This window comes from Phocoena sinus, chromosome 16 (assembly GCF_008692025.1).
Source record: "Phocoena sinus isolate mPhoSin1 chromosome 16, mPhoSin1.pri, whole genome shotgun sequence".
NCBI classification, from domain to species: Eukaryota; Metazoa; Chordata; class Mammalia; order Artiodactyla; family Phocoenidae; genus Phocoena; species Phocoena sinus.
The window spans coordinates 56,938,214-56,965,292 of record NC_045778.1 but is presented as its reverse complement, the minus strand read 5'-3'; the positions used below and the strand labels follow the sequence as shown (position 1 = coordinate 56,965,292).

The 27,079-nt window shown below is 40.7% G+C and overlaps 1 protein-coding gene and 2 non-coding genes across 5 annotated transcripts; 2 read left to right on the top strand and 1 right to left on the bottom strand.

Moving 5' to 3' along the window:
* CWF19L1 (CWF19 like cell cycle control factor 1) lies at positions 1-25,316 on the top strand. Of its 3 annotated transcripts, none has more exons than XM_032608754.1 (14): positions 1-119; positions 2,900-2,984; positions 4,215-4,293; positions 4,908-5,009; positions 6,430-6,644; positions 8,581-8,699; positions 11,557-11,641; positions 13,299-13,439; positions 14,346-14,460; positions 15,218-15,297; positions 19,560-19,769; positions 21,380-21,499; positions 21,948-22,045; positions 24,883-25,316. In XM_032608754.1, exons 1-14 carry the CDS (start codon positions 97-99, stop codon positions 25,025-25,027), a joined length of 1,617 nt encoding a protein of 538 aa, XP_032464645.1. In that variant the 5' UTR covers positions 1-96; the 3' UTR covers positions 25,028-25,316. The 3 variants fall into 3 exon arrangements, with proteins under 3 accessions (XP_032464645.1, XP_032464646.1, XP_032464647.1); XM_032608756.1 differs by having other exon boundaries at positions 44-119; positions 6,430-6,616; XM_032608755.1 differs by lacking the exon at positions 21,380-21,499.
* LOC116742068 lies at positions 21,037-21,184 on the top strand. The gene has a single exon (XR_004346342.1). It is a non-coding gene; the product is annotated as a small nucleolar RNA SNORA12 (small nucleolar RNA).
* Positions 24,018-24,152, bottom strand: LOC116742056. Its single transcript, XR_004346333.1, has one exon. It is a non-coding gene; the product is annotated as a small nucleolar RNA SNORA70 (small nucleolar RNA).
* Positions 25,317-27,079: the final 1,763 nt, after the last annotated feature.

Here is a 27,079-nt window from a genome sequence, read left to right as displayed (position 1 = left end):
CTGACGTCTTATCGTAGTGCGGCCGCCTTTTCCGGAGGAGCGTGGGTTCGTTTTCCGTATTTTCGGTGGTCGTCCCAATCCAGGCTATAAGGGCAGATGGCTGAGAAACCGCTGCGCCTGTGAGTGACCCTGAGTCTGAAGCATGTGTGTGTGTGACCCTGAGCCTGAAGCGGGGTGTGTTTGTGTCTGTGTGTGTGTGTGCGCGCGCGCGCGCGCTGGAGGGGGTTTTCTAAAGACAGAAAGGCGGGGGCGGAAGCCCGGCGGCTGCTGGTGAGCTTCGATCGCGTCTTTGCCTGGCCACTGCCGGCCTCTTTTCCTGGCCGTTTTCGCTTCTGAAGAGGGGGACTTTTGGCGACACTCGCTGAGAGAGGAGGAAGCTCCTAGCGTCAGGCCTTCTCCATATTAGGCCGTTTTGGTCTCTGACATCATTTCCCCTTCGTTTCTCCTCGCAGTATATTTACTAGCCAAAAATTGTAGGCATGGGGCCCATTGATGGACTCTGGGCAGTGGTCGACAGGAGAGAGAGACAGGGCCTTTGCCCTGGCGCGCTTTTTGAGGGGATGGTGAAGAGAGGATTTCCATTCATTCATTCATTCAACAGTATTGATTGAACAATTGCAGTGTGCCGGGCACTGTGTTAGGCGTTGCACAGATGGAGTTCCTGCCCTAATGGATCTTACAGTTTAGGGAAACGTATATTAATCAAATAATCCAGATAAATGTTGAATTACGGTCCTGATAAATGTCAGGAGGAAAAGGTTCACGGTTCTGGGAGGGTGTATAGGGTATTTGGATTAATGTGAGGAATCAAGGTAGTGAGGATTGAGGCTTGATTAATAGTTTTGTCTTTATCCTAAAAAAGTCACTGGATCACTGGAATGTTTAAGAACGCCTTGGCATGATCAAATTTTCATTTTGGAAAGCGATTCTGGTTGCAACGTGAAGAAAAATTTATAGCCAAAGTAGAAAACAGCTAGGATTAGATAGCGTAAAGGCAGAGGAGGTTCAAGGTTTATTAAGGAGAGGACATCAGCAGGGTTTGGAGGTGGTTTGGTTATGAGTGAGAAGGTGTCAGCATTGTCCTGGTCCTAGATTTCTTTCTTCAGTGGGGTAGGAAACACTGGAAGAGGGCCCAGATGAGGAGATGATGAACTTGGAGGTGTCTTATGATGTACAAACTGGACAATGGCTCTCCCCAAAACAGAGATAATTCCATGTGACAACTGCTATGAGAGAGGAAGTGCAGGATCCTGTGGGAGCACCAGGATTTGGTGACTGATAGGGGCTGGAGGGCTTCCTAGAAGAGGTGGTGCTCAGAAAATAAGTGAAAGTGGTAATAATTTATTACAGAGATTGCTCTGAAAAGCTATATGGGTTTCTGATGTTTTGAGAAGAGGACTTTCTGAGCGGTCAGGAAGGCTTTAGAGATGTGGTAGGCCTTGAAGGATGGGAAAATTTTAGACTCAAGATGGGTAGTGTGGGACTGTTAGGAGAAATAACTACCCCAAGGGAATGGCAGAGACAGAGAGTGATCAGATCGACAGTAGGGAAGGTTTCTGTTATGGAAACTTGGAGAAAGCATTGGGAAGAGGGATCAGGGACTTGTGGAAAGCTGTGGTTCCTCAGGCAGTGGAGTTGTCTTAATGTTTTTGAGGAAAGAACATTAAACCGCTGGCTTTATGTAGGGTGGACAGGAAGAAGGGAGAGTATTAGAGGAAATGTAAGTATATCCTCTGCGTTGTATCCAATACCAGATTCACCGTATTTCTCTCCGATTCTGCCTCTGCATAAACTACAGGACTCTCAGTTGCTCAACCTTGTAATTATCCTCCATTCCTACTTCTCCACTCCAATTTGTGTTCAAGTTTTCAGAATTCTAAATTTCTCGTCTGTTTCTCTCCTCCCCATCTTCATTTGACATTGCCCTCTTTGCTGGTATTTTTGCTTGTAGTCACTTGTTCCTCCAGACCATCTTTCAGTCTGTTACTAAAATGATCTTTCTAAAACAGATATGATCGTTTCACTACTCGCATTTTCACTACCTTGAAAATGTTCAGTGGTATGGACAGTAAAGCACACCAGAAAGACATACTGACAAAACAAGAACTATAATATTTCAAGATGAGTTAAAAGACATTAAGAAAATGATATGAGAAGTGGAAAAACCATGTAAGTCAAAAGTATAAAAACTCAGAAACGAGATTATAGAACAAGTTACCTCAAAACGTAGGGTCAGTCTGCCTAACAAACCTCAGGTCTTGTCGGTTTCTATCTCCCTACCCCATAACACTTTACACATACCTCCTATTATTGCCCTTGTTCATATAAATTTATAACTATCAGCGTATCTCCCCTTCCCTGATTGTGTACTCTTTGAGGCTTGAACTGAGTCTCCCTCTTCTTTATACTCCTAACGTGTTCTTAGCATAGTACTTGGCATACTGCACTTAGCAAGCATGTCGTAGATGTCGTGAGTGTGTTTGTTGAATGGATGAATGAAGCCCTGTGCTAAGATAGTGGTAGTGGAAACGAAAAGGACAGGATGACTTTGAAAGATATTTGTAAAAAGGAATTGAGGAGACGATGACTGGATGGGGGATTTTTGGGTCTTGGTAACCAAGTTGGCAGTAGACTCAGCCACAAAACTTGGCAAGTGAGAATAAGCTGGTTCAATTTTGGAGGAAATGATAAGTTAAATTTTACATATGGTGAAGTTATTGGTGAGACCTTTAGGTGGAGCTGCCCAGTGGTCATTAATAGTGCACATGCAGTGAACCTCTCAGGTAACCTCAGAGACTGGATCACATATCTCCCTAATCCAGGAAGACTGGTGTATACCAAACCTGGCAGGCTTATTTGTGTGTCCTGCATTGCCTTAACATTTATGTCTTGTTTGCAGCTTGGCATGTGGAGATGTTGAAGGAAAGTTTGATGTTTTATTCAATAGAGTTCGAACAATTCAGAAGAAAAGTGGAAACTTTGATGTAAGATGTTTCTTTTTACTGCATTTAATTTGACTGTTGTAATCAAACATAGTAAAATAAAGTTTGGGCTCCTTTATACATTTCTCAGTCGAACACATACTCTCCTTTTTTGTTAGACTGAGTTCCTTTTTTTTTCTTATGTATACAAATTTATTTATTTATTTTTGGCTACATTGGGTCTTCCTTGCTGCACACAGGCTTCCTCTAGTTGCGGTGAGCGGGGGCTACTCTTTTCTGCGGTGCACGGGCTTCTCATTGCCGTGGCCGTTGTTGTTGCGGAGCATGGGCTCTAGGTGCGCGGGCTTCAGTAGTTGTGGCACGTGGGCGCAGTAGTTGTGGCTTGTGGGCTCTAGAGCACGGGCTCAGTAGTTGTGGTGCATGGGCTTAGTTGCTCCACAGCATGTGGGATCTTCCTGGACCAGGGCTCAAACCCGTGTCCCCTGCATTGGCAGGCAGATTCTTAACCACTGCTCCACCAGGGAAGTCTGAATTCCTTTTCTGAGCATGGGAATTTAGTAGCTGAAAAGTGGTGTGGGAAGGGAGATGTGTTTACTGTAGACCCTTCTATACTTTTTTGAATTTGAATTTTGTTACTTTATTACTGTACGCAAAACTGAAAACAGACTAGCAGAACCTCCCTAAGTGATTCTGAACCTCGGTTTGGGAAGCACAGATCTATTTCATGGGTATATGGTATGAGTGAACTCAGATAGCATATGTGCAAATGCTTCACAGACTAAAGAGTCCTATGTAATTGTTATGTGTTGTTGCCAGCTAGACTGTAAATTTTTAGAGTACAGAAGAGTATTCTAGATATGGGGATAATTTGTTCATTGGGTTAAAGGTTGAGTAAGACAACAAGCAGGAAATGTGTCCTTTATGCCCTGTATCTCTCAGGGTATCTAATATTGTTTTGTATTTTGCAGAGAGATTTTTTAAGGTTGATGTCTCCATTTTTCCCTGACCCTCTTGTCTCTTTCCCCAGCTTGTATTTGACATCCAGGGAGCCAAAATTTAGGAATTTATAGAATCAGTAACTACTACAATTGTTGTAAAAAAATTATGTTTAGAAATTCTGTAAATTGATTAAGGAAATTCTGTAAATTGATTAAGGAAAAAACTGAGATCATTAAATAGGATAATTAGCTCAATAACGTTATTATCAATTAATTATGTACTATTTGATATTATTAAAAAATCTCATATATCTGTTTAAAAAACTCATTTTAGCTGCTGTTGTGTGTAGGAAATTTCTTTGGCTCCACTCCAGATGCTGAATGGGAGGAATATAAAACTGGCATCAAGAAAGGTACAGAACTTATTTTTAACATATGATTTCTAATAAAGTTTCAAGGCTACATGGTTCTTGCCTAGTTGTTTTTCACACGTTAGTGATTGAAGAGTTTGCCTTTGAGTTCTGCATTGACCTGGGAAGAATGCCTATATATCTAAATGTTCACATTTTGAATTTGGTTGGATTTAGTTCTAGAAAAAGAATTCTCTTCTCAGTAGGAAGGAATTGAATAATGCAACCATATGTGTTCTTTTTCCCCCCTAGTTTCAGTGTTTTTTATTAAGCCCTTTGGAGTCTGTGTTTTCCTAACTATATACATTGACTATCCTCTCCAAGATGTTACTTCATCAGCCTAGTGATACCATTTAATAGTCAAGCCACAAGGTTGGTTGTAGGATATCCTATGTGGTGACCATGTTCCATGTATAGGATTGCAGACTCTTTTTGGCCATGCCATGTGGCTTGTGGGATCTTAGTTCCTGGACCAGGAATCAAACCCATGCCAGGGAATTCCCTAGAATTGCAGACTCTTTACTTTTGCTACAAGTGTTTTTCCTATGGGGATACAGTTCTCAGGTTCCAAAGCAGATCTGGTAACTAGCTGGTGTCATGTCTGTTTCTCTCACTAGCTCCTATTCAGACATATGTGCTGGGTGCCAATAACCAGGAAACAGTAAAATATTTCCAAGATGTTGATGGGTGTGAATTAGCTGAAAACATTACTTATCTGGGTAAGTTGATATCTTGTGTGTTTGTAATGAACATAATGTGTCCCAGGAATTAGCCTCCCAGGAAATTTGTGGCTGGATTCATCTGCCATTACTGCCTGAGAGAATGGGGATCAGGGTTTTTTTTTCTAAAGTCAGTGTCTATACCTTTAAGACTATGTCATTTTTCCTATGTTGTCTCCCACCTCTCCCCAATCTCCTTGTACTTTCACAACCCAATATATACTCTTTCAGCCAACTAGAGGAATAAAATATTTGACTACAGTGTTTGAAGTACTTCAGGTATAAATTGTGTTAAAAAAAATTCTATGTATGTGATCTCACCATATAACATTGCTAGATGTACACAGCTTATTTGTTAATTGGACTCCTAATTTGCTATAGCTCTAGGTTTCACTGAGGTTTTGAAAAACTCAAGTTTTTAGTGCTGATACTTGGGTTTTTCACTGCTTTTGTCCTTTTTCTGATTCCAGGTCCACTCTTCAATTCCAGGTTAAAATTGTTCCTCCACAACCCCCTGAAACTCTTAGTGGTTCTTTCAGTGTCTGGCTGTTGTAAAAAGCACTGTCAAATTTTGCTTTTCTTCTCCACTTGCTCCCCTCCCCCCACCACTACTGCTTCTTGGATCATTCAACTCACTTTTATCTAAAATGGCTCAACTGGTCTTCACATTTCCTCTCGGTCTCTCATTTCTTTAGAAAGCTTCTACATTTCCTTTGCTATAAATGCTCTTTTTATAGTTTTTTTATTAGTATGTGTGTTCCTTTTTTACTTTATTATTCTTTATTAGTCAATATGTGTGTTCCTTTATTAGTTAGTATGTGTGTTCCTTTATGAGTTAGTATGTGGAAAGAACCATTTGAGAAGAAGAGACTCAGTAGATGAAAGGGAAGTGAAAATGGAAGGAACAGGGTTCTGGCGGCAACAAGAAGGAAATGGAATCAAGGGCACAAGCTATGAATAAATTTAGAAGATGGCAGAGTCTCTTAATTTTTCCCAAGTAATTGCTTTTTCCAAATGTTTTCCTTCATTTGGAAGCTTCTGCCTTCATGAAGAGTACATTTATTCTAGACTATAGCTTACTCACAGCTGCAATTATTTATTTTTCTTCTCAGTGCCTCTCCCTGTATCCAGGTGTCTAGATCTTTTAGTCCCTTTGGAGTCTCTAGAAGGCAGAAAGCCTTTTTCTTAATCAGTGCTTCCTAGGTTTTTTCATTTGCGAGGCACCTGGGGCAATCAGACTGTGGGCTCCAGCAGCCTTCACATAAGGACTGCTCTTACTTACTGAACAGGAATACTGTTGTAGCCATCCAACATTGAGACCTAGGAGCTGGAAGTGGGGCATGGGGAAAGAGATTCATCACCAGAGTGACATTTCATTCAGCAGTTTGACTAAAACTTGTCCATTTTTCTTTGAACCCAGGTCGTAAAGGTGTCTTCACTGGAAGCTCGGGGCTGCAGATTGTGTACCTCAGTGGGACAGAGTCCTTAAATGAACCTGTCCCAGGTTACAGTTTTAGTCCCAAGGATGTGTTTTCCCTGAGAACAACGCTGTGGTCAACCTCCCAGTTTAAGGGTGTTGATATCTTGCTCACATCCCCATGGCCCAAGTATGTGGGGAACTTTGGGAATTCTTCTGTGAGTAGTATTTGTTCAGTTGGAATTTCTAAAAGCAAATTGCAGTGGCTTAATTTGAGGTTTTTTGCTCTTTATGTGACTATTTCAGCTCTTAATTCCTTTCAGTAGAAATCTTTTATGAATTTTTCAGGTTACTTAAAGCCTTATTGGCTGACCAAAGCAAAAGTTGATCTTAATGAAAGCATGATTCACTGAAGAGAGAATGCTGAAGTCTTACTTATAAATGAATTTTAAAAAAAAATTATATTCTCTGCTTCAAGTACCCTTTCTCAAGCTTCTTCTTAAGAAGTTTTGAGGGGTCACTAATTTTCAGTGAAAAGATTTATAGCTAGTGGCAGCTCTGTAGTTTTATTTCTCCCTTTCCATTCCAGATTATATCTTTTTGGCTATCAACATATTTTAAAAGGTGGAATCATCATGGGATTGAGGATAGTGATCTAAAGTTGGGAAACAATATATTGAAAACTTAGTACTTTTCTAACGGGAAAGCTTTAATGTTGGAATGTATTGGAGCGTGCCATGGCGTTCGATCTAAATATTTTTGTAGGAAGAGGATGTACACCAGGTTGGTGAGTGACAGCTATCATGGGGAGCTACCTTGGTGGATATCAGCCTAAGGAAGACCTTGAAAGGTTGTATGTGAGCGCAGAAAGCATCAGCTGAACTTCAGTGAAGGAAAATGTAAGAATGCATTTAGGGACAAATATCAACTCCTAGATGTAGAGTTATCAGATATGATCCAGAAAAGGGCCTTGTAGACCACTCTGCCAACTTCAACATAATGTGTCCATGACTAAAAAGGCCAACAAAATACCAGGCATTGTCAGGATTTTGAAGGGAGAAGGGACAACACTTTCTTCCCCTTCCACAAACCTATGGTTATTCTGCCACTAGTATACAATAGGCAGTGCTGGTTGCAGCGTAGAGAAGATACAGCAGAACTAGGGAAGATCCAGAGAAAGACTACTAAAGTGGTGATGAGAGAAAGACACGTGATACTCTATAAGGAAGAATGAACAGCAGTGCTAAAAAAGTTTACAATTTTTGATTAAAGTAGATTTTGATGAAAGTTTATAAGTAATCATACAAGGTATTTATAGGGGAGAAAACAGTATATCTCACTAGTCCCTAAGGTACTGTAACTAACCTCAAGGCCAGTTCCCTGCCCTTCAGCAGACACCTGAAGGAGGCAAGCATAAGACAAAAGGAAGGTTTTGCTTTACTTAGTGGAAAATTAACTCTGGTAATTTCTTTATTTCCAGTTAATACCTTCTCTTAGAATGAAGTTCATAAATAACGTTATGGATGAGAGAGCACATAATTTATTGTTAATGGAAGCTCTGGGAACAAACCTAACTTTTGACAGACTTTGTATTACAAACTGTGACAAGGGCACGGTTGTGCCCTTCCACAAGCCACACCTTCCTTGACTGAAGCAAAATAAAGGATTGTATGCTTATGTGATGAAGTCCTTGAATGTTCTACGGCAAATATTCTATGGATCCTAGGGGCCCTGAAAGCTAGCTTTTAATTTTGATCTTCTGCAATGACTATGACTGTCTGCATTGTCAGAACTACAGGAGCACAATGAAGCAACTTATAGATGTACTACTGTCTGTGGGCTCCAGAGAGAGTGTTACTTTCCAAAAAAAGATTGTAATAAACCTTGTTTTGGGTATTAGTATGGAGGAGTTACCTTCTCCCTTAACCTCTGGCTTCCAACAACTGTTCCTATTTCTGCATTTGTAATAGCCCAGTTCCCCTTATGTGTTGAGATTTCTCTGATTGCCATAAGTATGGAATTCATGACGCAAATCCTGCTGCCCACATTGTAGCCACATAAATATTCCAAAGACATTTCAAAGTATCTTGTTATATCTCTGCATTTCATGATAACTCTTAGGTCTGTTATGATGACTAAGTTTCTATTTACTAGGGAGAAGTGGATACCAAAAAATGTGGCTCTGCTTTGATCTCCAGTCTTGCCACAGGCTTGAAACCAAGATATCATTTTGCTGCATTGGAAAAGACTTATTATGAGAGGCTTCCATATCGGTGAGTAGCATTTCATTCTTTTTGTTTTTTTGAAGAATTTGCCTGGATTTTCTGTGTAAACTTCTCATGTTCATTTCAGCCATATAATATCTTGGTTTCTTTTAGTTACTCAGGCATGAAATGAGTGACTCTCAAATCATTCCAATTCTCTGAGTTTGGTTTCCTAATTTGAAATACAAGGGATTGGATGATACCGTATCATCCAATGTATCATTTAAAGCCCCTTAAAGGTTTGAGGGTCTGACATAACAATGCTGTTTAACTATCATAGCTTGATGTACAGTAAGTCCTGTTTTGATCAGGTTAAACGTTACTCCTTGTATAGTCTTTTTTTTTTTTTGCGGTACGCGGGCCTGTCACTGTTGTGGCCTCTACCGTTGCGGAGCACAGGTTCCGGATGCACAGGCTCAGCGGCCATGGCTCACGGGCCCAGCCGCTCCGCGGCATGTGGGATCTTCCCGGACCAGGGCACGAACCCGTGTACCCTGCATCAGCAGGCGGACTCTCAACCACTGCGCCACCAGCGAAGCCCCCTCGTATAGTCTTAAACTCAGGATAATCACCTAAGAAGTATTTCAATTTAGGAATCAAGAACTTGTATCAATTTTTTTTCTCTCTCTCTTTTTTCAGTATAGCTTGGAGATGGAGTTTTTAAAGGATGTATTACAGAGAAAATAAAACCAGTGTTTTATAAGTAATAGAGCTAAGTAAAGTTAACTCTGAAAGATCTTCACTTTAAAGGCATGGGTAATCCCTAAAATGATTTATAAAAACCTTTTTTTTTAATATACAAAAGCAACATATGTGTTGTTGAAAGTTCAAAAAATATAGGTGAGCAGAAAGAAGAATATAACCTGCCCTTTCCCTATAATCCCACAGCCTAAGATATAACCATAGGTACTACGGATTTTTCTTTTATATCTCCATATATGCATTCCAGAAAAACCTCTTGTTCTCTGAAACCATGCACTAAAAACAGAAAGGTTATAGGAATAAGCCACTCAAAACTTTTAAGGATCCAAATATACATTTCTCTGAAGAGCATAAACCAGTGGCAATAGGCACATGAAAAGATGCTCACGCATCATTAGCCATTAGGGTAATCCAAATCAAAACCAATGAGATACCACTTCTCACCCCACTAGGATGGCTATAATCAAAAAGACAAATAATAAGTGCTGATGAGGATGTGGAGCAGTTGAAGCCCTCATACGTTGCTGGTGGGAACGTAAAATGGTACAGCTGCTTTGCAAAAATATTTGGCATTTGCCTACCATATGACCCAGCAATTCCACTCCTATTCCAAGTGAAATGTAAACATAGGTTCACAAAAAACTTGTACACAAATGATCATAACAGCATTATTCATAATCGCCAAAATGAGGAAATGACCTAAATATCCATCACCTGATGAATGGGTAAATAAATGGTGGTATATCCATATGATGGAATGTTATTCAGTAAGTAAAAGGAATGGAGTACTGATAAAAGCTACATGTGTGAACCTTGAAAAGATTATTCTAAATAAAAGAAGCCAAACACAAAATACCACATATTACATGACTCCATTTATCTGTAGTGTCCAGAATAGGCAAATCCATAGAGATAAAAAGTAGATTAGCGGTTGCCAGGGGCTAGTTGGAGGGAAATGGGGAGTGACTGTTAATAGATACAGGGTTTCCTTTTTTAGATGATGAAAATGTTCTAAAATTAGATAGTGTTAGTGGCTTAGTATATGTCAATATGCTAAAAACTGGTGAATTGTATGGTATTTGAATTAGATCTTAATAAAGCTGTTAAAAAAACAACAACAAAAAACCCTGTACAACTTTTTTTTTTTTACATCTTTATTGGAGTATAATTGCTTTACAATGGTGTGTTAGTTTCTGCTTTATAACAAAGTGAATCAGTTATACATATACATATGTTCCCATATCTCTTCCCTGTACAACCTTTTGACCAGAGCTGTAACAAAAACCCATAACTATCATAATAAAAATACTGGCATTTTTTTTCCAGGGAACATAGACACTCATGTATTTTTATATTTTTCCTAGGAGAATGAAATCATGCTATGTATTGCCATTTGAAGCATTTTTTTTTTTTTTTTTTTTTTTTTAATGCGTTACGCGGGCCTCTCACCGCTGTGGCCCCTCCCGTTGCGGAGCACAGGCTCCGGACGCGCAGGCCCAGCGGCCATGGCCCACGGGCCCAGCCGCTCCGCGGCATGTGGGATCCTCCCGGACCGGGGCACGAACCCGCGTCCCCTGCATCGGCAGGCGGACTCCCAACCACTGCGCCACCAGGGAAGCCCCATTTGAAGCATTTTTTTCCACTTAAAACTCATTTCTCTTTGTTTTTCATTATTATAGTTTTTTATTACATAAAAGAAGAGAGAATAGTGTAATGATCCCTCCTGAACCCATAACCTACTTCAGCAATTATCAACATTTTGCCAATTTTCCGACTCTTTTAAAGCCAAATTTAGAGTTTTTTGTGCTTTTCAAATACGTGACCTCATTTTTTTCCTAACAGCAGCCCCGGGAAGTAGGGGTGATTATTCTACTAGATGGACAGGTAACATCTGAGATGTTACTGGTGGTGATGTAGTGATAGACTTAGGACCTGTGCTTTTTTCATGGCCCCGTGGAGTCTACATATTTCATAATTGCAGATCAAAAGTAAAGTTTGTTGGTGGGAATTCCCTGGCAGTCCATTGGTTAGGAGTCGGCGCTTTCACTGCTGGGTTCAATCCATGGTCAGGGAACTACGATCCCGCAAGCCTCGAGGTGCAGCCAGAAAAAAAAAAAAAAGGTAAAGTTTGTTGGTAACCTATTATCTTTCCAATATGTTATAGAAACCACATCATTCTGCAGGAAAATGCACAGCACGCCACCAGGTTCATAGCTCTGGCAAATGTTGGAAATCCAGAAAAGAAAAAGGTAAATTTTGAGTATTTGGTGTTTGGTTAATATTCATTGTCTGCCTGATAAATGTTCCTCTTGCCAAGTTTAGCATTCAGATCTTCTCTTCTCCCCAACTGCGATGTCCCAGTACTTCAGTGACTTTACTCTTTATAATAATATGGTAATGAAAGGTCAGGTTTCCTTGGGTCCTTTGTAGGAGATTTTAGAGAAGGGTTTGGGAAAATAGGCCCAGTGGAACAAAGGCAAAATTTCAAATGAATGATGTCTTTCTTCCCACATCCATGTGGTCGTCTCTATGGGTATTTTTCATGAGTTTGACCTCAGATGGTACTCTTGTTTTGCTTCTTTTAGCAACTTCTTTTAGCAGAAATAATAAAACCTTCCCAAGGATTTACCTAAGCCCTCGTTGGCTTTGGGAATCTTAGTGATACCTTGAATCTGTCTTTATACTGGAAAACAGTGCAGGTGAATGAAAGAGGGTATACCAGAAAAGTATATTGTTCTCACTTCCCTGAGAGCACTTCTGATTCTGTAGGGCCAAAAGCAGGATATTGTGGATTGGAATAGCTAAAGATCAGAACAGTCAGTCACGTGGGAAAATATATAAATTATCTGAAGATTATCCTACTATAATATGCCATAAACAATGTACATGCAAAAGATAAACAAGTATTTTGTTTTTTTTTCCATAATATCTTAAACTTTTAGGCCCAATGCATTCTTAGCAAGTTTAGATTTGTAATTTTTTTTAACTTCCTTCCCTCCCTCCCTCCCTTCCTTTCTTCCTTTTTTTTAAACTGCCCTTTCAAGACCGAGCATCACTCACAGTATTTTTAGTCTATTGCTTTACTTTCAGGGACATGTTAGCCTTAACCCTAAGCAATGCATACTTCACTCAAAGAATATGCACAAAAAAAAAAAAAAAAAAAGAATATGCACATTTTAAAATTTGGAAAGTATTAGTAAATTCATTTCAAAATTTTGTTCCAGTTTACACCCCTACCAGCAGTGTATGAGTCTGTTTTCTCAATGGGTAGTGTCAAATTTTTATTAACATTTTTGGCCATTATGATATAAGAAGGTTGTGTATCATTGTTAATTAGTTGTATTTCCCTGATCAGTAGTGAGGTTAAGCATCTATTGATATCTCATGTAGTTTTCAGTATCTGTGCCATTAGTCCATGGTTTTAGATATTTATGTGAGTATTTATTTCTTTGCTACTAATCCCTAAGAAAATCTATCAGCATATACAGCAGAAATTGTATAAAATCAGAGGGAAACACTAAGTTGTCCAATTTAGTTTTCATTAGAAAAAAAGAAGGGCAGTGCAGTGACTATGGACAAAGTGCACAAAGATAAAGGACCCAGAGACAGAAGCAGTTTGTCTTCAAGGGTTATGGAGCAAGTCCCTCTGGGCCTTGCAGTGATAGTTGTTTTGTGTAAGGGCTGGGCTTTGATTAGTTGCTTGTTACTTCATCAGCCCTTGGTTTGCCCCTGCAGAGATCACTGAAATGGCATTGCTATGGATTCTCTGAACCACAGATGGGCTGGTTGCTGCTCTTTAATCTTACTCAGTTTCTGAAGCTTTATGTGAAATGTTATAATAAAATAGGTTGGTTACATTTGCACAAACAGTATTTCCCTTAATATTATGTTGTTCTTCTCCCAAAGTATCTTTATGCATTCAGTATTGTTCCTATGAAACTAATGGATGTAGCAGAACTGGTAAAACAGCCTCCAGATGTCACTGAAAACCCTTACAGAAAGTTTGTGAAGCAAGCATCCTTAGGAAAGCAAATACCTGCCCCTGAGGTATGTTCTGACTGAGAGGTGGCATTTTCTGGGCAGGATTGCCCATTACAGGTGTCCTTTTCCTAGTTATAGTTTAATTCATAAGGCAAGTTTAATCCCTCGAATCTAAATCTTTTTCTTTCCTTTGGATAATCATGCTGGTGATTAGAAAGCCTTAGTAGATTTCCAGTAAGCTCAATATGTTTTTTGTTTTGTTTTTGTTTGTTTTTTAAATTATAGTTTGGGGTTAACAGTTTCATATTTTTAGTCTTTCATTGTCTAAACTTGGTTCATATGTTGGCGTTACACATGTAGAGTCTTTCCTTGTCTAAAGTTAATTCTCTGTTCTTAACTCTTCAGGCAAAGATCCCAACTGCTTGGTAGCAATGTAATTTGTGATTTTATAATGAGTGGTATAGGTGAATAAGATTTACTCTGAAGAAATTTCTTAATAGCAGACTTTTCTGAAATTCGTTTTCCCTTCACTAAAGCAAGGAATGTCAAGTTTCCTTACTAGTATGCATTGTCTACTTTCTCAGACTTTTTTTCTTATCTTTTCAATTAAAACTCAGAATTGTTTGATCTGTGAGATTGTAAGACTGCACCATGGCCCTACTGAGAGAGAAAGGGAAAGGAATGTGGGTGGGTTCGTGCTATTCTGTTTTAGGCAAGAGTTGCTGTATAACTTGCATTTCAATTCACTTTTCCAAAGGGATAAATTTGGTGGTAGCTTGGATAAGTGTTGAGAGGTATGACTGAGAGTCCAGGCATCAGGATTGGGAAAATATTTTTCTTCTCTAGAATAGGCAGAAAGGGCAGGGAGGAAAGACATGACATGGCAGGAACATTCCCTTGTATGTGGATGGTTGGCTACTTGTCTAAAGGTTAGTTTAATAACATTTACTCTTCTACCTTTGGCTGTTCCAGGAAGATTCAGCCTGTCAGTTTTTCTTTGATTTAAATGAAAAGCAGGGAAGGAAGCGTTCATCTACAGGCAGAGATAGCAAGTCTTCTCCTCACCCAAAGCAGCCTCGCAAACTTCGTAAGTACCTTGGTTCCAGAGGTCTCTTATGTGAGCAAAAACTGTTATTTTGGGTCTTGTTTGGGAAGCAGCATTGCTAAGAGAGCCTCTTCTGGCAGAAGAAGATTGTATATTGAATCATTAGGACCAATAAGAAAAATAAAAGAATGCAAAGGTGGCCTGACTTTGAGGCTGTCTGAGGCTATTCCTGTCAGAACTATGGAAAAAGCTCCTTTCCGTCATGTCTGTAAACGTAAGGTTAAGAGCCTACAAAATCAGTTTGGGTTTATAAAATAATAGAATAATCAAACTGGTAGAAAAGACTTACAGCTGTTACATTGAGATCCTCTTTCTCCACCCCTTGTTTCAAAGATGAAGAGGCTGACTTCGGGAGGGTACGTGTACTCCCAGGGTCATGTGGATAGCTGGTGGCATGACTAGAACTGGAATTGGGGCTCCAGACACCCAGTTGAGTGTTCTCTCATTGCAGTTAGTTGCCAGTTACATGCTACTTTAGTCAATATATGGTTATCACATGGATCACCTACCTGTGGATTGGTTACAAATTCAGAACTTTTAATAGAGGTTTAGTTTCATTGATAATGGTGATGGGGGCAGGGGTCATAGTGGGAGCACAGCAGACACAGTCCGTTGTGGCAGTACTGTGTACATATCAGTGTTTGCAGGTTGCAAAGATCAGACAAGGCTGAATTCTATAGGGTGGTTATGTGCTGGAGTGCTTGGACCATGGTAACATTTGTCTTTCTTCCACATGAAGCTCAGCCTCCAGGACCCTGCTGGTTTTGCCTTGCCAGCCCTGAAGTGGAAAAGCATTTGGTGGTCAGCATTGGCACACATGTGAGTTACTTCCATGAACCTTTTACAGAGGAGACACCTGTTTGTTTTCTGTTAACTTTATTGAGTCATGATTTACATATCATAAAATTTACCTACTTTAAGTGTGCAATTCAGTGATTTTTAGTTAACTCCCTGATTGTACAGCCATCACATAATAGTTTTAGAACATGTTCATCACTCCAATAAGATTCCTCATGCCCATTTACAGTTAGTCTCCATACCCACCCACAGCCCCAGGCAACCACTAGTCTCTTTTTTTTGTGTGGTACGCGGGCCTCTCACTGTTGTGGCCCCTCCCACTGCGGAGCACAGGCTCTGGATGCGCAGGCTCAGCGGCCATGGCTCACGGGCCCAGCCGCTCTGTGGCATGTGGGATCTTCGCGGACCGGGGCACGAACCCGTGTCCCCTGCATCGGCAGGCGGACTCTCAACAACTGCGTCACCAGGGAAGCCCTATGTTTAACTTTTTAAGATACTGCCAAACTATTTTTCAAAATGGCTATACCATTTTGTTTTCCCTTCAGCAATGTATGAGGGTTTCTGTTTTTCCACATCCTTTGCCAACATTTGTTATTTTCTATCTTTTTGACTAGAGCAACTATAGCAATTCTCCTGTGGTTTAGTAGAGCCAGTTTCACAAGATTGCTCCTTCTCTCCCTCCTCTCTGACAAATAGGTATGGCTCTCCTAGGGTGATGTTTTTATGTAATTCTTGAACTTTATGTGTTTTTATTTCATACTACTTGGGGGTGATGAGTTACTTTTTTGAATTACTATTTAAAACAAGGGTTTTCTTTTCTTTTTTATTTTTAATTAATTTATTTTTGGGTCTTCTGTGTTGGGTCTTCGTTGCTGCGCACGGGCTTTCTCTAGTTGAGGTGAGCAGGGGCTACTCTTTGTTGTGGTACGTGGGCTTCTCACTGCGGTGGCTTCTCTTGTTGCGGAGCACAGGCTCTAGGCACGTGGGCTCAGTAGTTGTGGCTCACGGGCTCTAGAGCACAGGCTCAGTAGTTGTGGCACACGGGCTTAGTTGTTCCACGGCACGTGGGATCTTCCCGGACCAGGGCTCAAACCCGTGTCTATTGCATGGGCAGGCGGATTCTTAACCACTGTGCCACCAGGGAAGTACAAACACAAGGATTTTCTTTGTCCCAAAAAGGGAGTCTTCTGTTGCCTTTACACTCATATTTGACTAAAAATGTTGGTATTCTTTTTTATATCTTCAGATTTAAAAACTTGAGTTTATTAATTTTTATTTGTGATAATTATGCAATGTTGAGAACTGATTTACACTGATTATATAAAAGACTAAAGTGATAAATTCTCAGTTTTGCCTAGTAGTAGAGGATATAGCTTCCTAATGACGGGAATACCCACATCCACATTCCTGGTATGGGTATCTGGGAACCCAAGATAATAATTACAAGATTGCTTGGTAAGTACTGAATCAGACTATGAGGACTGGATGATTTTGAGAAGGATTTTATTCAGGCTGTGGAAAGTTCTGATGAACTATGTGTGTCTCACTGTAAAGTCATCCTATTTCAGATTTCCCCAGATACTTTTCCTTGGGCAGGGCTTGATTAGGTATTAAATAATATTAGTTTTTGACCCTCATTCCTCTGGGATTCATATAGACCATTATTCTTCTTTTTCGTTCATTTAGAGTGAAAGAAGCTTAATTTTCATGGTTAACATTTGCACCCTAGTCTCCCATGACTAGAATTGGCTATTTCCCAAGGCTCCTGAGGAAAATATTTACAAATCATTTCTTAGTGTGTGATGCTTCTGCGGACAGATACTTTCATCCATTTTTCACTGATTTATTCTAATTTTGTTTCCTGGGGTGACCTTTTCCTCAGCTTATCCTGACAGTGAGGGCCTTCTTCTGTGGGCTCCTGTAGACTGACTAGAATCTGTGTCATCTTACACTCGAAGTTATATCCCTCTCCTGCCATTATTGTTTGACTGAAGAGTCCCAGTCATTTACATTTAATTTTTATGTCTTGCATATTGGCACACTCCTGTCGGTAGGGGGTGCATGAATGGGGTCAAGGCCTGTGACACAGCTGGGCCATAGAGCCTGTGGATGAACTCTTCAGTGGGAAGAGAAGCAAACTCAAAAACTTCTTTTTATAGGAATACCTTTTTGGATTAACTCTCTTGGGTCTTGGTTTCCTCCTTGGATTAGTGTATGCTATCCTTCTCTCCCATATGGTATGGTATGGGAGAAGGCTTCAGACTGCCTTCTGTTTCGGAAACAGTAGGTTCAGAATGCCATGCAGGGCACAAGAGATTTGGAATGGGTGACTTAGCTCCGTGCTGCTCTGGGCCTCCAGGAGAGATGGCCTTTCCTTTCCATTTATTGTACCTTTCTATTGCCTAGGGTATCTGGCTTAGGGTATGAGCCTAGGGGATAATCAGGAAACCTGTTTGCTTCTCATCTTGACCTAAAGCTAGAGGGGCAAAAAGTATCTCAGATTTTGATTGTGGCCCAACCCAGCACCCCAAGTAGGAGGTCACATGATGATTTTAGCCTAGAGCCTACCTAGTAATCAAGTTTACACTTACCTGCGCTGTCCTTTGTTGTTAGAAACCTCTTGGGAACCTCTGGTGACCTGTGGGTGTCTGGCACAGGGCTTGGAGTCCCCTCTGTAGCCACTCCTCTTGATCTCCTTTCATTACTTTTTTCCCCTGGCTTTTTCTCCGTCTTTGCCATGCCTTCCTCAAGGAATATACATAGAAGTATGCTAATGGCTATAAATTGGTAAAAGCAGGTGCGGGCTGCTAAGAGTCCAGAATAACTATTTTAAAATCCATGCATTTGTCTATAGGAGAAATATTCATTCAGGTCCTACTTATACATTTGAGATAAAGTTAGAGATAATTCAAGTATAGAACAGATTACAAGTTGAGAGTTTGAAAAGAAGGGAAGAGATCGGCCAAGTGTGAAACTATTCACAAGAACTAGAAGGTACTGCCTTGGGGGGTGCTATTTAGTCTAGACTAGAAACTTCAGTGCACATCACAGTATAAAATGGAAAGGCTAGAAAACTCAGGCTTCTAGAGTAACCTTTTAAAACAAACACAATCAAAATGGTTATTAAAATTTTTTTTTAATGTTTTAGCACATATGAGGTTTTGATGAACTTTAGTCATCTGGGATATTAACTCTATAGATGTGTTCAGTCCTCTGTGCCAAGGAGATCAAGGATGATCATGCTTTAGTTTGTTTCTGATACTTATCCTTTCATTCTATTGGGCTTTCTCAGTGTAGATGAAAAATAAATGACTCCTTCCTTCAGCCTTAACTTTGAACCCACCACACTAAAAGTATACTTTGGATTGTTTTTCTAAAGCTCCAGTACCTTCATTTGCCTGCGCTGATATTCACTGGCCCTTTCTCTACTCACTCAGTGTCTTCCCTTCAAAGAATGTCTGAGTGGTAGAGCAGTCTTGCATGTTTAGGTTTTGACAGAAATATTTTTAGTTGCTGTTTAGCTGCCGGCAGCCATTGTTGGGAACTACAGTTTTTTGGGATGTACCTGAGTTTGAGGTTTCTTCTTCTTCCTTCCCTGTTAGGTTATGTTTGCTTTCATTTTGTAGAGGTTAGTCAGCAGCTTAAGGCTGTAGGGACACTGGATGCTAATCATGTCATCTTCGCCTTTTTCGTGAGCCTAAGAGGTATATTTAGGGGGTGAGGTTGGGTGTCACTGTAAGGAAAGTGGTTCATTTGAAGTCAGAAGTGGTATCTTTCTTTGGCTGGAGGTGATAATAAACTGAAAAATTGCTTTCAAGTTTGGAGCCTGGGAGGAAAAACCAACCATCTGTTCCAGTCTCCTTCAGCTCTGGTGTGTTTGTAGCCAAAAGTCGGTCTGCGTGCTGCTCATTGGCTCCCAGTTCATTTGATAGTTGCATAGAAATTTGTTGCATCTGGGAACTCCCTGGCGGTCCAGTGGTTAGGACTCCACACTTTCACTGGCGAGAGTGCGGGTTCAATCCCTGGTCAGGGAACTAAGATCCCACAAGCCGTGCAGCCAGAAAAAAAGAAATTTGTTGCATCTAATCTCATTCTTCAGCAGGTGCTTGACAACATTGTTGTTATAACCTCTAAAATCAGATTTTTTTTAAGAGGAGAATTTCTACTGAGAGCCTCTTGAGCACTTTTCCCACACCCTTGGGCTCACGCTCTGTAGAGGCGTTTCTCCCTGAAGAATCACACATGCAGTATTGATGTCTCACTTCTGTGTGCTTCCTCTTCAGTGCTACCTTGCCCTGGCCAAAGGAGGCTTATCTGATGACCATGTCCTCATCCTGCCCATTGGACACTACCAGTCAGTGGTGGAGCTTTCAGCAGAGGTGGTGGAAGAGGTTGAGCAGTATAAGGCTACACTGAGGCGCTTCTTTAAGAGTCAAGGCAAACGATGTATTCTATTTGAGAGAAATTATAAGAGCCATCACCTCCAGCTACAGGTAGGTGGTCTCTGCCCAAGAACTTGGAAGGGCTGTATGGGGACCTGGATATTGATAAATATTTAAATAATGTTAATTTTTTTGAAGTATAGTTGATTTACAATATTGTGTTAGTTTCAGGCATATGGCAAAGTGATTCAGTTTTACATATATATATTTTTTAAGATTATTTTCCATTATAGGTTACTACAAGATATTGAATATAATTCCCTGTGCTATATAGTAAATCCTTGTTGTTTTTCTATTTTATGTATAGTAGTTTGTATCTGTTAATTTCATACTCCTAATTTATCCTTCCTCCCCTCCCTTTCCCCTTCGGTAACCATAAGTTTGTTTTCTATGTCTGTGAGTCTGTTTCTGTTTAGTATATAGAGTCATTTGTATTTTTTTTTTCAGATTCCACATATCAGTGATGTCATATAATATTTGTCTTTCTTTGTCTGACTTCACTAAGTGTGATATTCTCTAGGTTCATCTGTGTTGTTGTAAATGGCAATAGTTCATTATTTTTGATAGCTGAGTAATATTCCATTGTGTGTATATATATATATATATATATATATATATATATATATATATATATATATAACATATCTTCTTAAGCCAATTGTCTGTCGATGGGCACTTGGGTTGTTGTGTAAATTGGTGCAGCTGCTATGGAAAACAGTATGGAGGTTCCTCAAAAAACTAAAAATAGAGCTATCTATGATCCAGCACTCCCTCTGCTGGACATATAACCAGTAAAGATGAAAACTCTAATTCGAAAAGATACATGTGTGCCAGTGTTCATAGCAGCACTATTTGCAATAGCCAAGACATGGATACAACCCAAGTGCCCATCAACAAATAATGTTAATTTTAATTAATATTTAAGTATTTGATTCTAATATAAGGTTAGGTATTTAAATAGTTGATTTCATATTTAAAATATTTAATATGAATTTTCATATTAATATTTAAATAATATTCATTTAAAAGGTTAAAGAGTTTCTGGTGATAAGTCCAGAGATTTTATAGGGATTCACAGGGTAGTGCATGGCAGTACAAGTGAATAGCACAGATAGTAAGTGCCTTGTTGAGAAAAGGAATGGGTATTCGAGGAAGGTTCCAAGAAAGGTGTGGGCCTTGATAGATAGAGTTTGGAAGAGAGTGGGTATTTTGTGTGAAGCTCAGCATGAGTGGCAGCTCAGAGGTAGGAAATAGTCTCAGATCCTGCCTGGGGCTAGCAGCTCAGAAATTCAGAGACTGTTATGGATAATTTGATTGTCGTTGTGGTGGTTTTCTTTCTGGCACATTTGTTAAGTTTTCAAATGGGCCTGACTCTGCCACATATATTATATAGGAGCTGGCAAAGGCTTAATGACAAAGAGATCTCTTTCTAGCCTTTCCCACATCAGAGATGGGCTCCCACATGTGGCAGACAAGCTCATAAGTTTAAGTCCTTACAGACAGGCTGACATAGACCTGTCTGGCCTGAGGAGAATCTCTGCTGAGGGGTGTTTCTCCACCCCTGTGATGGATTTGCTACGTCTCAGGGACTGTGCAGGAGGCATGAGCTCTCTGAGACCTGCATGAAGAATTTCTCCTGCTCCCCCCCCCCCCCACCCCAGGTCATTCCTGTGCCCCTCAGCCGCTGTGCTACTGATGACATTAAAGATGCCTTCATTACTCAGGCACAGGAGCAACAAATAGAGCTGTTGGAAATCCCAGAGCACTCAGACATCAAGCAGGTAAAACAGGAGGGGAAGGTCATATTCCAGGAGAAGTAAAGACCTGGTTTCTGACATGTTGAGCCTGAGGTACTCAAAGGTGTTTAAAAAATGTTAAATGGGCAGGTGACAATTTGGTACTAGAGCATGGGGTATTGATTAGACTAGAGATGAAGATGGTATTACATCAGTGCCTTAATGCTTTCCTGGGAAGAGCAAGAAATTAGAAATTTCCTAAGGCAGGAACTTAGGAAGGTAGGTGCTACTGGGAGGATCTTTGTAATGTCTGCCAGTTTGGCTTTTTAAACTCTAGTTCCACTAAGTGACTTGGGATTTATATCTGCTCACATCCTTTTTCTTGTGCTTCTAAGCTGAATTCTTTGCCAAATTAAAGCTTTAAAGAGATGGGCTGGGATTTTTGACTTTTAAAGCACTATTGCATGTCCTCATATAACTCTGTTTACTTTAGATTGCACAGCCAGGAGCAGCATATTTTTATGTTGAACTTGACACAGGAGAGAAACTTTTCCACAGAATTAAAAAGAATTTTCCTTTGCAGTTTGGAAGGTTTGTACATTTTTCTTATTTTAAATGTATTTTCACTAGACCTACTCTGAACGAAGTAGTGGGCTGCATGGCCAGTTGAGTAAAAAGCCAAACAAGGAACAGTCCTTGCCCCAAGGAACCAGTAGTCTTAGGGCAAGTCAGATGTTTACATATATGACAGTAATGCAATGCAGAGTGTGAAAAGTACCGTAACAAAGTTTTGAGGAACAGTGTACTTTAGAAATTCAGAGAAGGGAGAGCCCATTTCTACGTGGTGGAAGGCGTCATGAAAGGGCTGAAGTTGAGCCTGAGAGAGATATTTAGAGGGTAAACTTTGGCATGTGGGCATTCTAGCCCAAGGGAGGAAAATGCTATTATTAATTGAACGTGTGCTCTGTGCCAGACACTGTGCCAAGAACTTTCCATGCATTGCCTCATTTAATCTTCCAAACTCTGTAAGGTAAGTACTGTCATCCCAATTTACCAGTATGAAGAATGAGGCTCTGGAAGAGTGCCAATGGAACTTTCATGATGATGGACATGTTTTATAAAAGTACACTGTCCTATACAGTAATCACCAGCCACATTACTAGTGACTACTGAGCACTTGAAATGTGGCTAATATGACTGAGGAACTCAATTTTTAATTTAATTTAATTAGGATTAAATTTAAATATGTCAGGCTAGTGGCTTCTATAGTGGACAGCATGGCTCTAGAGTGGTTAGGTAGCTTGTCCATGGTCACACAGTGACCTGGCCTGCTGGACCCCAAAGATGTGAGGTCTTAACTCACTACTCTGTAGTGTCCTAAAGGTCTGGACGAGGCTTCATTTTTGCTCCTCATATCATGGAGAACATGACTGCAGAACTATACAGGGAATGGTATAAATTAGGTAGAGAATGAAGACAGGAATTTGCTGGCAAGAAGAGAGGGTATGGAGGGGAGTTGAAAATGTGCGGAACAGGTTATCTGATGCTGGTGTCTGTGATTTGCAGTGGTTTTTTCCCTAGTTAGAACTGAGCTTTGAGTCAATCTTGAACCCTTTTTGGAGCAATTTGGAAAGCCTCCAAGAGATTGCCACCATTGGATAAGTCCAGTAAACGTAGTTGTCTACATTTTCAAAAAGATAATAAATGAGAAGAAATGTGTTAGGAGCTTCAAACATCTGACATTATCTTTGTGTTATTGATTCAGCAACAGACACAGGTGTGGACACTGATGACACAGGCACATAAGCTCACAAAGGATAGAGTCTCTGAATGATTTTGTGCTCTTGGTAGTTGGTTGTATTTTCAACATTATTTTTCACAATAGTAACTTACAGTTACATAGCATTTTACAGTTAACGAAATACTTGAAAAGACATATTTTTTTTCCTGCTGCACAAGAAGGGCGGTTCTGTCTTCATTTTACAGATGAAGAGGTAGACTGATGATCTGCCCAGAGAACTAGAACTTGAGCTTAGGTCCTTTGACTTTTAGAAGACTCATGTGATTTGTTTTCAGCCTTTCTATTTACTGTAGCTTCAAAGTGGAAAATGAACCATACAAATGTACAAATAGAGTTCTTTTCTTTTTTTTGACAAGAAAGGATTTATTGGTGGGCACGAGTAAGGAGGGGACGGTGCCAAGGCTCTCGCGAGTGCAGGGCCCACCATGTGTCCAGGGGCCACGATTAGGGATGTATTTGACCCCACAGCCATCCAGGATGAACTGCTTTTCTGCCACCATGTTTTCAGATTCATTTAAACTTAGTTAAAGCCCCACTTCTTGGAGACATGGATCTTCTGGCAGCCAGGGAACTTGAACTTCGCCCTGTGGAGGGCCTCAATCACATGTTCCTTGTTCTGCAGGAACAGTTGTGGATGGACATTATGACTTGGCCAATGTGGACCCTGGCCACTGTGCCCTGGGGCATTCCCAAGGCACCGTGCGTACCTGTCTGGAGCCTAGATAGGGGACAGCATGCCAGTCATGAATGTCCACTGGAAAGGGCTGTCCCCAGGGTCCCTTAGGGCAACCCATAGAGGCAACAGGCTGCATACACTACTAAGAATGCTGCTGTTTGCAGTCATTGCACACTGGGGCCCCATGGGGAAAAGAGCACAGTCAGCTTAATGGGCTGCAAAGGAGTTATTTCTAATATATCAAAATAAGTAAAAGTATAAAGCAGTGGCATTTAAAAGGTAGCTTGTGTACGTGGTGGTTTTGTTGACATTGAGCCTGTGCTGTTGTGCCTACGTAGGCCTGAGTGCACTAGAAAGAGAGGCAGAAAGTCAGAGTGGGATATGAGACTAGGTGCCTGACTTTTCACCTCAGCACACTAATGACCTGAGATGACAGAACTAGAGTTTAAGGCAGGATGTAAAATTACAGCTAGTTTGGTGCTTTGATTATGTTGTCTCCATACATCAGAAAACCCTTATTTTGCATTTCATAGGCAAGGAAATCAAGGCACAGTGATGAAGTAATCTGTTCAAGTCACAGATAGCAAGTGGCAGAGCTAGGAATGGAATCGAGTCCCTGATATTTCTGATATCAGGGGATGCCCTCTTTCTACTGTGCCATGTTGCTTCTCTAGGTACCAGTAATGTAGTTCCAAGTTGTTCAGAGAAGTAAATGGAATTTGAGGGGCTAGAAGAGCTAAGAGCTGGTCACTTATAACAGACATGACTTTGATAGATAGAATGGCAGAGATGGCTCTCAGGGCAGAGAAAATGGTATGAGCTAAGTCAGAGAAATTTGCATACCTTCTTTGGGTGATGCTGAGTGGAGCTGTCTGGCTGGAGAGGAATCAAAGGAAGAGGGGGTTTTGGACTGATACTGTCCGTTTTGACTTCTTTGTGCTTTTTCTGCAGGGAGGTCCTGGCTAGTGAAGCTATCCTTAATATTCCTGACAAGTCTGACTGGAGGCAGTGTCAGATCAGCAAGGAAGAGGAGGAGACCCTGGCTCGTCACTTCCGGAAAGACTTTGAGCCCTTTGACTTCACTCTGGATGACTGAGCAAAGGGAAGAGCACTTTATGAACTTCACAGGATGTAATGGCAGCCTGTTTTTTGAGAAACAACAGTCTCCCATGGGGACTGTTTCCCTGCCTCTTTTTTGTGTATTCCCATGGAACCTGCCTGCAGCAAGAGGCCTAAGATTGAATATTTTTTAGAAAAAGTCACATTCTAGGATGAAGATCTTATGTTAAAAGCATGTCCGTCATCAAACTCCAAGTACAGCTTGTTTTTATCAACATTTTCAAAAATATTTAAACTATCATATAAAATCCAAATGCTTTTTCATGGTTGGGAAGTGTCTTGTGTTCATGTTACCTATAACCATTGAAATGAAGTAGTGTGTGTGTATAGTAGGAGGGGCCAGGGCTTTAGGCCCAGGTGTTATCCCAGGATCTCACAGGTGGCTTCTCACTGAACAACCCAGGATGAAGGCCTTTGCCATTTTTCTCTTATAGCAGTCATCTTACTGATATAGAAGAGCTCATTCAGTCCTTCAGCAAATACTTAACTCCAATGTGCCAGGTGTTTTTCAGGCTCCAGGAGTATAGCCGTGTCCCAGTGTGATCCCTGTTGTCCAGAATTTACAGTCTAATTGGGAAGAGGAGGGGCAGATTTTTAAAAAGAAGACGAGTTCTCCTTTAGATACTGAGTTTTAGTTGCTGTTTGATAGTTACAAATTCATGGAGATCTGGTTTGGTGATAGGGTTTTGGGGCTCATCAGGGTATAGGATAGGTGAAATTATGAGAATGGATGGAAGTAGGGTGAATACAGTCCTAAGCTGAAGATGACTACCTGAGAAATGTCAATATTTAAGGAGTGCTCGGAAATAGAGTGATCCAATAAGTACATGGAGAAAGAGCAGAGAGAGAGAGACAGAGAGTGATCACAGGAGAATGCCAGATCTTGGAAGCCAAAAGAAAAATAATTGCTTCTATTTACTGGGCATTTATGGCCCAGACACTGTTTTACTTAATCCTCACAAAATATCTACGAGGTAGGTATTATTACCTCCATTTTTTACACGAAGAAAACAAACTGGCAAACTTGAAGATTACGGAGCCTGAAGTTAACCTGCCAGGATTTTTTTTTAATTCAGAAAAACCTCAAAAAGTGAACTATGGGAAACAACCCAGTTCCTGCGAAAATGGCCACTTCAGGGTCTTCAGGTCCTCAGCATCCCTTCGCAGCTCTTCCAAGTGAGAATTATGGGATTTTGGCCCCACCTGTGGAAATCAGATACACTCCAGAGCTAGATGCTATACACCTAGCAAGTGAGGGCTTCATACTATTAGAACAAGCTGCCACAATCATCTGTGCAGTCTGCCCAGCTCTAAGGGACATGTTTTTGGAGGTACCATTTGCCACTTCCAAGTCTGATGCTCCAGCTCCATGGCTAGCAAGCACATATGGGAAACCAGAATCTCTGATTCCACACACAGGTTACTGATGAACAACTACAACACGACTCGTTTTGTATCATACAGTGTTCAACATTCTCATTGCAATATTCAGGGATTCTGGTGACAACAGACATTTGCTCTGCCAAAGCCTATTCAGTGCTTTCAAAGCAGCCAGTAGCACTGCTGTGGGGTACATGCTGTATCCACCTTGAGAAGTCTCAACATGCTGCATCTGTTGTGGCACAGTCATGTGTCACAAAGTGTTAGCTGGAATTCTATGTAGCTCACAGGCCGGGCTGCGCAAATGATGGTTCAAGTGCACATGATTTCAAGTGAGGTTCAAATGACCACACTTAGCACAGCTGACACATTTCTTTAGAGAATTTAATTCCATGCTGATGTTATACCTTGGAGTGATTGATGAGATCCCCAAGTTCCGTGAAGCACACAACCAACTCAAAGTGAAAACGGGGAGCTGGTTCCCCTATTCTAAGGCAATCTGCCACTCAAACACTTCTTGTTGCACCAATAGCATTCGGAAGCTTGCCCCTGCAGCCCTGCATTGCTCATGGGAAACAATCCCCACAATGAGGAACTACCGAGCTGGCAAACCCACAACTGGGGGTATGCCTGACAGCAAGCTCAGTGA

Coding starts and splice junctions, on each gene's coding strand:
- CWF19L1 (XM_032608754.1), top strand. CDS start 97: ATGGCTGAGAAACCGCTGCGCCT. Junction 2,985..4,214: donor AGAAAAGTGGAAACTTTGAT/GTAAGATGTTTC, acceptor AACTCATTTTAG/CTGCTGTTGTGTGTAGGAAA. Junction 4,294..4,907: donor TAAAACTGGCATCAAGAAAG/GTACAGAACTTA, acceptor TTCTCTCACTAG/CTCCTATTCAGACATATGTG.